The sequence below is a fragment of the Dreissena polymorpha genome, chromosome 3 (assembly GCF_020536995.1).
Source record: "Dreissena polymorpha isolate Duluth1 chromosome 3, UMN_Dpol_1.0, whole genome shotgun sequence".
NCBI classification, from domain to species: Eukaryota; Metazoa; Mollusca; class Bivalvia; order Myida; family Dreissenidae; genus Dreissena; species Dreissena polymorpha.
Window position 1 is genome coordinate 146,144,096 of NC_068357.1, and position 15,529 is coordinate 146,159,624.

General features: G+C 34.6%; 1 protein-coding gene across 3 annotated transcripts in view; it reads right to left on the reverse strand.

The window, feature by feature from the left end:
• Window positions 1-15,529, reverse strand: part of LOC127871814 (uncharacterized) — a 68,806-nt gene that overhangs the window by 7,434 nt on the left and 45,843 nt on the right. For all 3 annotated transcript variants that reach the window (XM_052415018.1, XM_052415017.1, XM_052415016.1), the window contains exons 13-15: window positions 5,059-5,172; window positions 1,631-1,771; window positions 458-595 (exon numbers count right to left, since the gene is read on the reverse strand). In XM_052415018.1, coding sequence (XP_052270978.1) covers window positions 458-595; window positions 1,631-1,771; window positions 5,059-5,172 — 393 coding nt within the window. The remainder of the gene's footprint in view (window positions 1-457; window positions 596-1,630; window positions 1,772-5,058; window positions 5,173-15,529) is intronic.

The window sequence follows — 15,529 nt, forward strand, 5'->3', positions numbered from 1 at the left end:
ATGAAATCAAGTTTTCAGAATATTATACAATAAGTTGCCAATACAGTTTATGCACGTTGAAAAAGAAAATACTGAAAGCAGTATTAAAACTTGATTATAAATATGTTCAAAGTTTTTTTTAAATTAACTTTAATTGTTGCTCAGTCATCTCAGATAATCAACACAATTGAAAACCAACACAGTTGGCTATTCACTAAGTTTACAACCAAAACTGTTGGCTATCAACAAAATTTACCACCAACAGAGTTTGCTATCAACATAATTGACTAAAATAAGAGTTTACTTCCATCATTGTAGACTAGCAAACCAGTTGACTGCAAACAAAGTTGGGTATCAACAAAGCTGATTACAAAACAAGTTTGCTATGACTACAGTTGACTATTAATATTGTAGGCCAAGAACACAGTTAAACTTATATAACTATGTACCCTGAAGCCAGAGTAGCAGGGTTTCTTACCTGTCTGCGGTCCTCCTTGTGGAAGCTGTGTGCACACCCTGTGTAGGAACACTTGCCCATGGTGGTATTCACATGGTCAGACAGTACATGCAGCCTCAGATGGTCCAGTGTGCTGAACTCAAGGGTGCAGCCACCAAACTGCAGTACACAGAAACAAGTTGTGTAAAATGTTTACTGCAGTGGAGGGTAGCAATTATAAGTTAAATTAACTGAAGTAGGGGTAAAATTGATTACCGTAATTACTCTAAGTTTTCAGACACTCTTAGTTTTTTAGACACCCCCTTTTTTGGCCAAAATAGTTATTTTTCATGACTCGTAATTTTCGGACATGCGTGTTTTCGTCTATCATAAATGACTCTAAATTTTCAGACAATATAGTTTACAGTGCTATTTCACCAGATTTCGGCACTGTATTTGCTTATCTTGTGACACTTCGATCATGGATTATAACAAATGGATTAAGGTCATAAAACCTGGGAGACAGATGCCTGAGGGCAATGGACCATAAACTTTGCGTAATTGGCCAAATAACCATATATACCGGTACAATCCCTTCGATCAACAGCATTTTAAATGATATCTTCCTATTAAGGAGCTGCACTGTTCTGTATCTTTTCAGGCTTGAGATAGCAAAGCTGTGAAGTTGTATTTATTTCAAAGTAGAAACACTATTGTGCATTGAACTATTGCTTTTATTTCAATATAATTAAAATTTTCGCACAATAAATTGTTGTCTCTAAATTTTCGGACACCTGTCATTTTTTAAATATTTTCCGTATCTTAATTTTAGACACGAAAAACACTTATTACTTTTAAGTGTCCAAAAACTGAGTAATTAAGGTATACATACAAATTAATATAACATCAGTCTCTAGTTACAGTTTGTCACTGCAGTGACACAGTAACACAACTCCCAAAGGAAAACAAAATAGAAACGTGACAGAGATATTGTATCATTACTCCATATTTTAAGGAAGACTGCATGCAATTTAAATTCTGTAGATTGAAAAGTGAATGTATACTTTGCCTAACAAGTCAACTTTTTGACAAGTCAAATTTGCGTCAGCTGACTGGCTGACAGACTGACAAACAAACATCCATGGTTTCTATAATATACCCCTTTCTTCTTCGTTGCAAGAGTTATTGACAATTCCTACAAAACCACCCACTTACCTTGCATGCACACTTGAGCAGCTTACTGAGTGGTCTCCCCTCACAAAGTCCATCCCTGTCCCCAATGATGACCATGCCGTCCGATACGTGACAACATGTCGCTATGCCACTGCATTCAATAACCTGGCCAGATTTCAACTCCTGAAATAAGAGCAGCCGAAAGTCATCTGCAAAATGATGAAATTATAAACATAAACAAGAGCTGTCAGAGGACAGCGCGCTCGACTATTCGAGTGCTTGACAGTATAACGTAAGCCATCATGGGGAAATTGTTCATATTCAATAATTTATGAGACTATCTTTCAAAAATAAAAAAAAAAAATTTTGGGAGGGGGTGGGGGGGGGGGGGGGGTAGGGGGTGAGAGGGGGGTATAAAGTGGGGTGTGGTAATTTATTAGGTGATGTTTACACAAAAAAATTGGGGGGGGGGGGGTGGGGGTGAGAGGGGGGTATAATGTGGGGTGTGGTAAATTATAAGATGATGTTTAAACAAAAAATATTTTTTTGGGGGGGTTAGGGGGGGTGGGGGTGAGAGGGGGGTATAATGTGGGGTGTGGTAATTAAATCGATGATGTTTAAAAAAAACACTTAAAAATAGGGTGGGGGGGTTTGTGGGGAGGTTGAGGTTGGGAGGGGGGGGGGGGGGGGGTAGACACATTTTTCATTTTTTGACAACAAAGGGAAAAAGACCATCACTTATTTTTTACAACAGAAAATAAAACTTGATTTTATTTTCAAAGATATGTTTCCTTTAAAATAAAAATCCCAAATCTTATATCTTATGTTTTTTTTTAAATCATTCTTTATTTTCTGAAACACAAACACACAATTGTAAAATAACAGATATGTTTATACAATTCTGGTTAATTCTGACATGGTATATTATAACAATAATAAGGTTTTTTTTTTTTACATAAAATGCATAATTTTTTAAAAAATTTAATTATCATAGGAATATTATTTGAGATTCATCATAAAGTTATTAAAGTTAATTAACTTGAAATCAGCTAATTTGATCAAATGTAGCAGAAAAGATCAAAATCTTAATTGAAGTAGTTGCTATAGTAAACTGAGCAAATAAGATCAAAAACTCAATACAGAAATGTGAAAATGCTGTCATTTTTTCAAGGCTGTATCAAATTTAAGAACATTGCAAGACCAACTTCCTTTCCATATAATGTTTGGTAAATTTGTACATAAAAACAAAGAAATGTACCACTACAACTGTTCTGTACTCGTAATGCAGAGAATCCAGTCTACCGAGGGATTCTTCTACATCAAACATACATGTATAAGGGAGCATGAAAGGGGTCCATCATACAAGAGTTCCACAGCTTAATGCCACTAAACACATACATGGGTGTTGGGAGGAGAGGCATTATGTGAATTCCTTGTTAAAACAAATAAGTACAAAAACTAACAATATCTCCAGAGTCTAGGCATAGCAGAGCAAGAGTGATGGTTCTTGTGCACTGCACAACCCTTTAATAAGATCTACCTAGGAATCAAGTTTCGTGTTAATAACTCATTTACTTAAAAACTATGCTTCAGCCAAAATAAAACAAGAGCACCGCCTTGCGGGTGCAGACCGCTCATCTATTTTCTTTTTAAAGGTGAAGGGACTCTCATTTTCAATCACAAAGGAGGGAGGGGTGGAGTAAAGAGGGGTGCATTGTGTGGGGGTGTGGACATTTATTACATTATCTTCCAAAAATGCGAAAAAAAGGAAAGGAAAAAAGGGGGGTGGGGGGAGGGGTGGGTGGGGGGGGGGGTTATTCTTGGGTGCGATTGTTGGACGGTATTTCAAACATAAAATAATAAAAATATATGTTTTGTTTTTTAACCGTTTAAAAAAAAATTGGGGAGGGGGTGGGGTGGGGGGGTATAGTGTGAGGGTGCGGTGGTCATTTGTGAGATGATCTTAAAATGGGGGGGGGATTCGGGGGGGATTCGGGGGGGGGGGGGAGGGGGTGGCCCGGGCGATGGTTTGGGTGGAGTCTATTGTGGTATGTCAGGTAAGAGTAGTTTTGTCAAAGTATCAATCAATTCTAATCATAAATAAAGAAGTTATGGCAATTTTAGCAAAATTTAATAATTTGACCTTGAGAGTCAAGGTCATTCAAAGGTCAAGGTAAAATTCAACTTGCCAGGTACAGTAACCTCATGATAGCATGAAAGTATTTGAAGTTTGAAAGCAATAGCCTTGATACTTAAGAAGTAAAGTGGATCGAAACACAAAATTTAACCATATATTCAAAGTTACTAAGTCAAAAAAGGGCCATAATTCCGTAAAAATGACATCCAGAGTTATGCAACTTGTCCTTTTACTGTACCCTTATGATAGTCTGCGAGTGTTCCAAGTATGAAAGCAATATCTATGATACTTTAGGGGTAAAGTGGACCAAAACACAAAACTTAACCAAACTTTCAATTTTCTAAGTATAAAGGGCCCATAATTCCGTCCAAATGCCAGTCAGAGTTACATAACTTTGCCTGCACAGTCCCCTTACGATAGTTAATAAGTTTTGCAAGTATGAAAGCAATAGCTTTGATACTGTAGGAATAAAGTGGACCTTAACACAAAACATAACCAAATTTTCAATTTTCTAAGTATGAAAAGGGCACATAATTCTGTCAAAATGCCAGTCAGAGTTACATTACTTTGCCTGCACAGTCCCCTTATGATAGTTAGTAAGTGTTTCAAGTATGAAAGCAATAGCTTTGATACTTAAGGAATAAAATGGACCTAAACACAAAACTTATCCAAAATTTTCAATTTTCTAAGTATAAAAAGGGCACATAATTCTGTCAAAATGCACGCCAGAGTTATCTAACTTTGCCTGCCCAGTCCCCTCATGATAGTAAGTTAGTGTACCAAGTTTGAATGCAATAGCATTGATACTTTCTGAAAAAAGTGGACCTAAACACAAAACTTAACCAAAATTTTCAATTTTCTAAGTATAAAAAGGGCACATAATTCAGTCAAAATGCACGCCAGAGTTATCTAACTTTGCCTGCCCAGTCCCCTCATGATAGTAAGTAAGTGTACCAAGTTTGAATGCAATAGCATTGATACTTTCTGAGAAAAGTGGACCTAAATGCAAAACTTAACCGGAGGCCGACGCCGGCGCAGCGCCAAGGTGATGACAATAGCTCATATTTAAAAAAAAAAAAATAGATGAGCTAAAAATAACAAATAGAGCAATATACATGTATGCTTATTGAACACAATACATTCCCTCTATCAGTCTGACCTACCTATTAAGCTTCAAGTGGAAACTCCTGATAGTTTTGAGCTATGAGCATTTTTGATTTTAATTTTGCTAATTTTGAAATTGTTGATCTAAAAACTGTGTAAAATTCCAAGATAAAATACAAAACACTCACCCTTGCACACATTCTGATTTTATTCTTTAAAAAAGTCTTACCAAGCTATATGTGCGTATGAGCTTGTCCCGGCAGACAGCATAGATGTGATCCTCACTGAAGTGAATAGAAGTGATGGGCATCTGCAGCATGTTCATGTGCGTCAAGCTGCCAGTCTATAACAGAAATACAAACCAGTCTATAAAAACAAATACACTGCAAATTACTCATATGTGTCCAGCTGCCAGTCTATAATAAAAACACAGGTCACATTGCCAGTCTATAACATAATCACAGATAACCAGTATTAGTTGACCCCTGTTCTCAGGCCACCACTTTTTGACGATGCTGGAACAGCATCGTCTAAGGTATGATAACCATCAAAAAATTCTTCACCATGGCGACCTATGTAAAAGACCGAGCCAGTCCGATTGAGATAACTCGATTATTCTAATCGAAATACCTCGACCTCTTTGATTTTCATTGATAACATTCTCCTAGCAGAGTTGTCGTTCGTGTTTCAACATTCAACAATGGCCGCCCCCATGAGAGTCTCGAGTCAAAATTTTCTTTCTGCATAAATTGGCTTGTTTCGCTATTAAGAAGCTGTCATTTAGGATATAGGAATTATTTATTCACTAAATCTCCTCTAATGACAACAATGGATGGCATTCGAAGGATATATTCGATGTGAATGGATCACTTTCTACAACAATGGCTTCGTCCATAAGAGACTTGATAACACTCGTGTCAAAACTTTCTTACAGCATAAATCGGCTTGTTTCGCTATTTAGTAATGCAACAATAAATGGAATTCAAAGGATATATTTAATGTGAATGAAGCACTTTCTGGATCTCGACAGCTTGACAAGGCAAAACTGGCATACTTATGATACTGGTAATTTTAGTTATCAATTTAAGTCACATTTTGCTTAATAAATTTAGTTAGAGCATTTTGCGACTTATTGAATGGCTATGATACCCGATATCAACATGTCATATGGGATTTGCAAATCACAAAGCTGTCCTGAAATACAACATTGATTACAAACTCTTTACTCAAATTACTGGTTTGTTTGAGTTTTTTCTTCTTTCTATTTAAGTAGTTGATATCAGTATAGTCCAAATAATTAGACGTAATATACTGTTAGTCCATGTATATCGACCTCATATTTATAGGAGAAGATATCATGTTAAAGGGGCACAGATTTTGGCATGTTCTGAAGTTTGTCATTAAATGCTTTTTATTGATAAATGTAAACATTGGATCTTAAAAGCTCCAGTTAAAAGTCCAGAATAAAATTCTAAAAAAAAAGTAGCCCGCAGCAGGGCTCAAACCAGTGACCCCCTTAGTCCTGGAGTAAAAACGCATTAGCCTGCTCGACTATTCTGCCAAGTATAAATGGTTGACGTAATTTGAATTAAGTATGTACATTTAGTTTAAACATATTCTTAGCTACTTTTTATTTACTAATGCCAAAGTATTTATGTACAAAATGTAAAACGTTACTAGATTATTCAAGTGAATTATTTGAGTTAAACAGCTAAATATTTAGATCACACAATGAATGATAGAAATTGAAATAAATTGCTTAAATTAGTGTGTGATTTAAATGTGTAGCAACCAAAAGTTTGAATATTGATTATTAATTTTGAATTTAATATAAATATTACCAAACTGTAAAAAATAAATTTCAAAATGATCATGAAGCAATTAAAGTCAAATCAAAACTAACTTGTTTCATGACATTGGGACTGGGTAGGATATGGGCAGGATGTGGAAATGGTCAGGTGTGAATCCCTAAGACATTCTTGTGAGAAATTCTTGCTTAGTTACATGATTGGAATGTGTCATCCTTGTTTATTTGAAAGAATGTGCCAATCAACATCTTAGCTCATTTTTAACTGATAATTAAACCGAAACAGCACCACAACACAGTTACTAATTAATTTATTTTATTTTTATTTCAAATCATCAATTTTTATTCATTATATCATGGTATACATCAAAAACAATTTTTAGTTTCGTAAAACATTTAATGAAAGTTTAAATACATTTCAAGCATAAAGAATCACAACACAATTACTAATTATTTTATTTTATTTCAAATCATCAATTTTTACTCTTAATATTATGGTACACATCAAAAACTATTTTTAGTTTTGTTAAACATTTAATGAAAGTTTAAATATATATTTTTGTATTAAATATTTATTAAAATGAATAAAAAAACTATGAATGTGTTAAAATTGTTACAATAATATAATTTAATTAGTTATAGCTGTGCCAATAAATTTTTTGTATTAAATAAAAAATTTTTGTATTAAATTATAATTTAAATGAAGAAAAAATATGAAGAATTAAAAATTGTATTAATATAAATTAAGAAGTTAGATCTATACCAAGACATGTTTTCAGCATTAAAAAGCATATAATATTATCAAAAATAACTGATTAGATAAAAAACAAAACACACTTTTTTAACTGCACTGATTCACATTTACTGACACTCAGCTACTGATGAAAAACAATATCTTTTGATCATTTCATAAATGTTCAAGAATGATAAACAATCAATTTTTATTTAATTATATTAATTTATAAACTAAAACAGAAACTTAAAATAATTTGTTGCTATATTACTATTTCTTTCATAGTCTTATAGACTTACAACAAAATTTAATAAAAAATAGCACTACTCGACACTGATTACGCAATAATAACACCAACATTTATTGGTATAACTAAATTGCTCCTTCATTAAACATTCTCCAATCACATACTTCATTTTCTCCTACCTAAATATACAGATAATATAAGAAAATTTGGGAGGAGAAAAGTCTAGGGTTTGGTGGGAGAAAAGACCAGGGGAGAAACATCCAGGGGGAGAAAAGACCGGAAACCAGTCCAAATAATTAGACGTAATTTACCGTTTAGTCCATGTATATCCACGTCATATTTATAGGAGTAGTTATTATGTTAAGGTAGTGCACCTCTAATGAGCACATATCCAAATATAATCTAAGTAATTATTTTCTTAATCAGCATCATTTCACTGAACTACATGCAAATTTGTAGGTAGGCTTTCCATGCTTTAAAAAAAAATATATATCGATTTTTTCAAAACCACCCACACGCTCGGCTTTTGTCCAGTTTTTTTCACCCCTGGGGTATATAAAAGTTCCATAATTCATTCAAATTTCCAAATATGGGCATGCAGTTGGTGTGTACAGATGCTGTAAAGGTGTTTAAAGTTTAAACAAGATGAAATAAGTATTCTTTTACAGACATTTATTTTTTACAAATTTTTATCTATGGAAGAGCGCCATGAAATATACCAAAGTGATTTCAGCCAAGTAAAAATTGGGTCGGTTAAAAACAAAGTGTCATAAAATTCAAAATAGTATCATTTAAGTCATATTTTAAACTTAGTTTTTATAGAAACACTATATACAGCAAAAATACCAAGAAATAGACAGATTTACCATTTACTTTTTGAAATAAAAAAGCAACATGCATGATTCGTATTTTCAAAAGTAAATCACCCAATTTCGCCATAACGTTGTTTTAATTTTAATAATTGAAGAATGTGCATAAAAATTGCAACATATTTAACAATAAATATAGCTTATATGCCATATTAAATCAAACAAGAGTGCCAAATTGTCACAAGATACGCCCGTTTGAAGGTTTTGAACAACTTGATAACTTTACCATTTGAGTGGCAAAATGAATTATTTTTGAAAATTAAGCAGCACATATTTAAACTTGACCTAGATATCATCTAGACACAACTTCTGACCAAATTTGGTGAAGATCGGATGAAATCTACTTCAGTTAGAGAGCAGACACCATGCTAAATCCTTGAAATGCACTAAGTGACCCTGTGACCTAGTTTTTGATCCGGCATGAGCCATATTCGAACTTGACTTAGATATTGTCTAGATACAACTTTTGACCAAGTTTGTAGAAGATCGGATGAAAACTACTTCAATTAGAGAGCGAACACAATGCTAAATCCTTGAAATGCACTAAGTGACCCTGTGACCTAGTTTTTGACTCAGCATGACCCATATTCTATCTTGACCTAGATATTGTCTTGATACAACTTCTGACCAAGTTTGGTGAGGATCGGATGAAAACTACTGCAATTAGAGAGCGGACACTACTGTAGACGCCGCCGCCCGCCTGCCCGCCAAGGGTGAAACTATTACACGTCCCGTTTTGGAAAACAGGCATATAAAAAACACAGAGTGTTTTTTTTAAGTTTATTGGGTCAGGTGTTGGCTTCTTTTCTAAACATACTTTTGGAATGAACAACTAGAGCTTTGTCACTGAATGTGACTTATACCCCCATACCACTTTGACGCAGGATAAAAAGTTGTTTAAAAGTTTCGGATGAATACAATTTGAATTAGAGTCCGGACAAAGTGGCGCCGTTGAAAATGCACTAATTGACCCTATGACCTAGTTCTTGACCCGACATGACCCATATTCGAACTTGACCTAGATATCAACTAGATGCAACTACTGACCAAGTTTGGTAAAGATCGGATGAATACAATTTGAATAAGAGTCCGGACAAAGTGGCGCTGTTGAAAATGGACTAATTGACCCTATGACCTAGTTTTTTACCTGGCATGACCCATATTCGAACTTGGCCTAGATATCAACTAGATGCAACTACTGACCAAGTTTGGTGAAGATAAGATTTATACAATTTGAATTAGAGTCCGGACAAAGTAAAATGCACTAATTGACCCTTTGACCTAGTTTTTGACCCAGCATGACCCATATTCGGACTTGACCTAGATATCAACTAGATGCAACTACTGACCAAGTTTGGTGAAGATCGGATGAATACAATTTGAATTAGAGTGCGGACAAAGTGGCGCCGTTGAAAATGCACTAATTGACCCTATGACCTAGTTTTTGACCCGGCATGACCCATATTCGAACTTGGCCTATATATCAACTAGATGCAACTGCTGACCAAGTTTGGTGAAGATCGGATGAATACAATTTGAAATAGAGTCCGGACAAAGTGGCCCCTTTGAAAATGCACTTATTGACCCTATGACCTAGTTTTTGAACCGGCATGACCCATATTCGAACTTGGCCTAGATATCAACTAGATGCAACTGCTGACCAAGTTTGGTGAAGATCGGATGAATACAATTTGAATTAGAGTCCGGACAAAGTGATGCCTTCCGCCCGCCGCCCGCCAAGGGGTTTCACATAATACGTCCCGTATTTTATACGGGCGTATAATTACGTTAGAAAATAAATAAAACGCGTCGCAAAAAAGTAAACGTCGTCGGCAGGATTCGAACCTGCGCGGGAATATCCCAAAAGATTTCTAGTCTATCGCCTTAACCACTAGGCTACGGCACCTAATAGTAGAGCCTGGCTCTTCAACCTTCGAAGAAATCACGGGAAATCATTAGAGGTGCGCTACCTTAAAGGGGCCTTTTCACAGATTTTGACATGTTTTGAAGTTAGTCATTAAATGCTTTATATTGATAAATGTAAACATTGGATCTTAAAAGCTCCAGTTAAAAATCCAGAATAAAATTCTTAAAAAAAAAGTATTCAGCAGCAGGGCTCGAACCAGTGACCCCCTTAGTCCTGAAATAACAAGATGTGTTTGTGAAACACAATGTCCCCCTATATGATGTTTGACATTGTAGGATGACCTTGACCTTGTGAAGGATGACCTTGACCTTTCACCACTCAAAATGTGCAGCTCCATGAGATACACATTCATGCCAAATATCAAGTTGCTATCTTCAATATTGCAAAAGTATTCATAAAATAAGCGATTTGGGCCACATATATTTGACCTCTGACCTTGAAGGATGACCTTGACCTTGACCTTTCACCACTCAAAATGAGCAGCTCCATGAGATGCACATGCATGCCAAATATCAAGTTGCTATCTTCAATATTGCAAAAGTATTCATAAAATGAGCGATTTTGGCCACATATAATTGACCTCTGACCTTGAAGGATGACCTTGACCTTTCACCACTCAAAATGTGCAGCTCCATGAGATACACATGCATGCCAAATATCAAGTTGCTATCTTCAATATTGCAAAAGTATTCGTAAAATGAGCGATTTTGGCCACATATATTTGACCTCTGACCTTGAAGGATGACCTTGACCTTGACCTTTCACCACTCAAAATGTGCAGCTTCATGAGATACACATGCATGCCAAATATGAAGTTGCTATCTTCAATATAGCAAAAGTTATTGCAAAATGTTAAAGTTGGCGCAAACAGACAGACCAACAGACAGACCAACAGACAGGGCAAAAACAATATGTCCCCCACTACTATAGTGGGGGACATAAAAACGCATTAGCCTGCTCGACTATTCTGCCAAGTATAAATGGCTGACGTATTTTATACCTAATATAAGCAATCTTCGTAGTTTCACACAATTAAACAACAACATAACTCTCCAAATTATTCAATCGTTTCGCGTTGCAACGCTTTATAATTTTTAAATCGTTAAAAGATGCATATAATGGCTATATTAGACCATGGTAAATATTCAGTAATACTGTTTCCTAAAAATAACATAACTAAAACGAAAATTTGCGAATCCGATACAACTTTTTTAAATTTTTGTCAATTTATCAAAACATGAAAAGATCCTTTTAAAGTTAAAGTGATAGTATTGGCATTTTGCACTGTTGAATTGAGCTGAAAAGAATTAACAGATCAAAAGAGTTAGTTAAATTGTGGTTACTGATCAATTTTCTGCAACTCATCTTGCTACCAGTTGTTTATAAAAATATATTTTATATTCGATATTCTTACGTGACCCACCCAGTACTGTAAGCCAAAATGATCCGTAAAACAAAATTGTGTCTTTGTGTCGTATGAACGAATCTGCACTAAAACTAAATTTAGGTTCAAAACGTACATGCATGATCAGTTGTCAAATGAAAGTACGGTCAATATTCAAATGCATCATTTTTCTCTTTCCGGGATATTGTTTTAGTATGTTGATGCTGCATTAACATATAAGTGAATATGAAGTGAAAACACCAAAAATAAACAACGGTTGCGATAGACACCTATAAACTGTTAGATGCCCAATTGCCCATAATATCACTTTAAATGAACTGTATCCCAGTAAAAGAGACATTAAGGCGATTGTGGCCAGTTTAGATCCAGTTCAGCCTGCAGTTGCTTGAAAACTGTTTGCTTAAGAGCGGTTTTCTGACAATGACAAATAGTTTAATTGGATACTGATTAGACTGCCCTTTTCCTGTGACCTGGCTAATTAAATTCAGAAGCCTGGTAACAGTTTAACGTTAACTTCTACTTCTTCAGGAAGGCCTATTATAGGCAGATGTGGACATTGTCGAGTCCGTTTCCTGGGAAGAACCAGTACTTGGTGTCTGTGGAGGAGATAATGAGATTGCTCCCCAAGTAGGGAGTGAACCCACGAACTCCCGATCGCTAGGCGGACACCTCATCCACTACATCACCGCGACCTTTATGTTACCAATGTGTCAGACCAGGGCCTGGATTTTGAAATCTAGGACATGCATGGTCAGAAGATGTCATTTAAGATTATACATTTTTTCAAACACATACAAATGCATACAAATATAAATAGTAAAATGCACTAAGTCAGATGGCATTTGACTTCGGCTGGTGCCTTGGCACACCAGGTGTTTCGGTTGCAATAGTTTGATGGACTCACTACTTGGATGTGTAGTTACATTATTTACAGTATATCAAACAGTATTTAGCATGAACCAATGATTTTTTCAAACATAAATAATTGATGTAAAATGCTTGAAGGAATAATATTTTCGGTTTAAGAAGGCATTTTCCTTTTGTTTTAAAGGATATCTTTGAAAATCATATTTTTTATGAATTTTTTGGCAACAAGGGGTAACGCATTAAAAAAAATTGTAATTAATTTTCTGACAAAAAACTGGTACCATGAACAACTTTTTTTTTAAACATTTGTAATTGATGAAAAATGATTGCAAAAATTATATCTAGGGTCTAATTAAGCCTTTTTTTTATTTTATTTTAATAGGTTACGCTGAAAATTCAATTTTTTATGATTTTTTTTTTGCAACAAGGGGTTATGAAATTAAAAAAATGTTACTGGATTTTTAACCAAAACTGGTACTATGATAATACTATGATGCACTTCGCCAAAACATTTATAATTATATTGTTTATTCTTGAAAATGTATTTCCCCTATTCACTAAATATAACACTTTTGATCAGAAAATTTAATATAATGATGTTGACTTTTATTTTCAAGAAGCACAATGCCTCTTTTTAGTTGTATTCAGCCACAAGTTCTTGTCAGCCACTTAAGGGTTATATGTTGCCTTTCTTTTACTAAATGCAAAATAATTCTACACTTTGAGACATTCATAAAATATTTTATGTCTTTACAACACCGACAGGCTAATAAATTTATATATCAAGTACTTCCATACTAAAAGGACCATTCTAGGCGGGCAACCTAGCAACCTTGATTTGTTCATATCTTCCTATCAATCTGTTATTTGTGTTATGAATCATTTGTTCGGAGAACATTTAATGTTTGTTATAACTTTTAAATAATTCAATGTTCAAAGTAATATCATTATTGACCGATAAACCAACATACTGATTAAAAGGGAATATTTTACTAATTATTTGCATTTTATCTTACATGAGAAATATTTGCCTAAATGTTTTTCAAACTATAGAGAAATCTATATACAATTAATAATTGACGACGTTTATCAAAAAAAACATTTATGAAATGGAAGTTTAAAGATAAAAATAAATAATGCAAGTTTTATCAGATATTCGTAATAATTTCCAATATAATTGAGTGTCTGAGCAATGTGGATGAATGAATATATCGGATAAAACGAACACTTGTCTACACTTGAATTAGGATTTATTTTTCAATATTTTATGCACTTAAGTTAAGCTTTAATGCCTTTTTATAAGCATTTATAGACAGTGTCCATCCTCAAAATCAAGGAATTATTACTTGTCATTCATTTGTGTAATGGTATACAATAATTTTGTGGTAGAATATTTGAGAAAAACATTAGAAACGAAACTTGTCAGTGATGAAATTTTCCATATGGTTATGGAAATTACCGATCGTCTGTTTCGGAAAAACAATACGTCACGGTTTCCAAAAATATGATGGTTGTGCCCAAAGATTTTGGTGTTAATGAACATTACTGGTTTATAATTTAATAATTTCGATTCTCATTTGATTAATAGGTAATTTCAAGGCTGATAAACTTGAAATATGCAAGCTATTCTTTCGTTTTGCATATGTCTGTCGATACATCTGTACAATCGGTAATTCCCGTAACCACTCCTTAAATTGTAGCAGACACAAGTTTAAATTAAAAAAAAAATGTTTTACACTAATATTCTACCTTTTTCTTGCTAAAAACTAATGAATGAATGATTTAAAAGTAATATTGCATCGTTTTCAGCCAGGAACACTGTCTTTGACCGCGAAAAAAAACATAACAAACTTTTTTTATTACGATATTTACTTTATAAATAGCTTGCATGCGGCATGGCATTCCATGTTCCGCAACATAAATATTTGGACTTTATTTATTGGATGGTTTCCGACTGTTTCATCCAATCAGAAAATAGCTTTTAAACGTAATTTAGACACATGTTTAGCGAGATTATTAAGTACCACTATTTATACACTGCAAAATTGTGACATAACAAGTTGCCTCCGTTGTTGGTTCATGCTACTGTATTATTATGCCCCCCTTCGAAGAAGAGAGGGTATATTGTTTTGCACATGTCGGTCCGTATGTCCGTCCACCAGATGGTTTCCGGATGATAACTCAAGAATGCTTATGCCTAGGATAATAAAACTTCATAGGTACATTGATCATGACTCGCAGATGACCCATATTGATTTTGAGGTCACTAGGTCAAAGTCAAGGTGACCCGAAATAGTAAAATGGTTTCCTGATGATAACTTAAGAACGCTTATGCCTAGGATCATGAAACTTCATAGGTACATTAATCATGACTCGCAGATGACCACTATAGATTTTGAGGTCACTAGGTCAAAGGTCAAGGTCACGGTGACCTGAAATATTAAAACAGTTTCCGGATGATAACTCAAGAACGCTTATGCCTAGGATCATGAAACTTCATAGGTTCATTGATCATGACTCGCAGATGAACCCTATTGATTTTTCAGGTCACAAGGTCAGAAGTCAAGGTCACGGTGACCCAAAATAGTAAAATGGTTTCCTGATAATAACTCAAGAACGCTTATGCCTAGGATCATGAAACTTCATAGATACATTGATCATGACTCACAGATGACCCCTTTTGAGGTCACTAGGTCAAGGTGACCCAAAATAGTTAAATGGTTTCCGGATGATTACTCAAGAACGCTTATGCCTAGGATTATGAACCTTCATAGATACATTGATCATGACTCGCAGATGATCCCTTTTGAATTTTAGGTCACTAGGTAAAAGGTTAAGGTCGCGG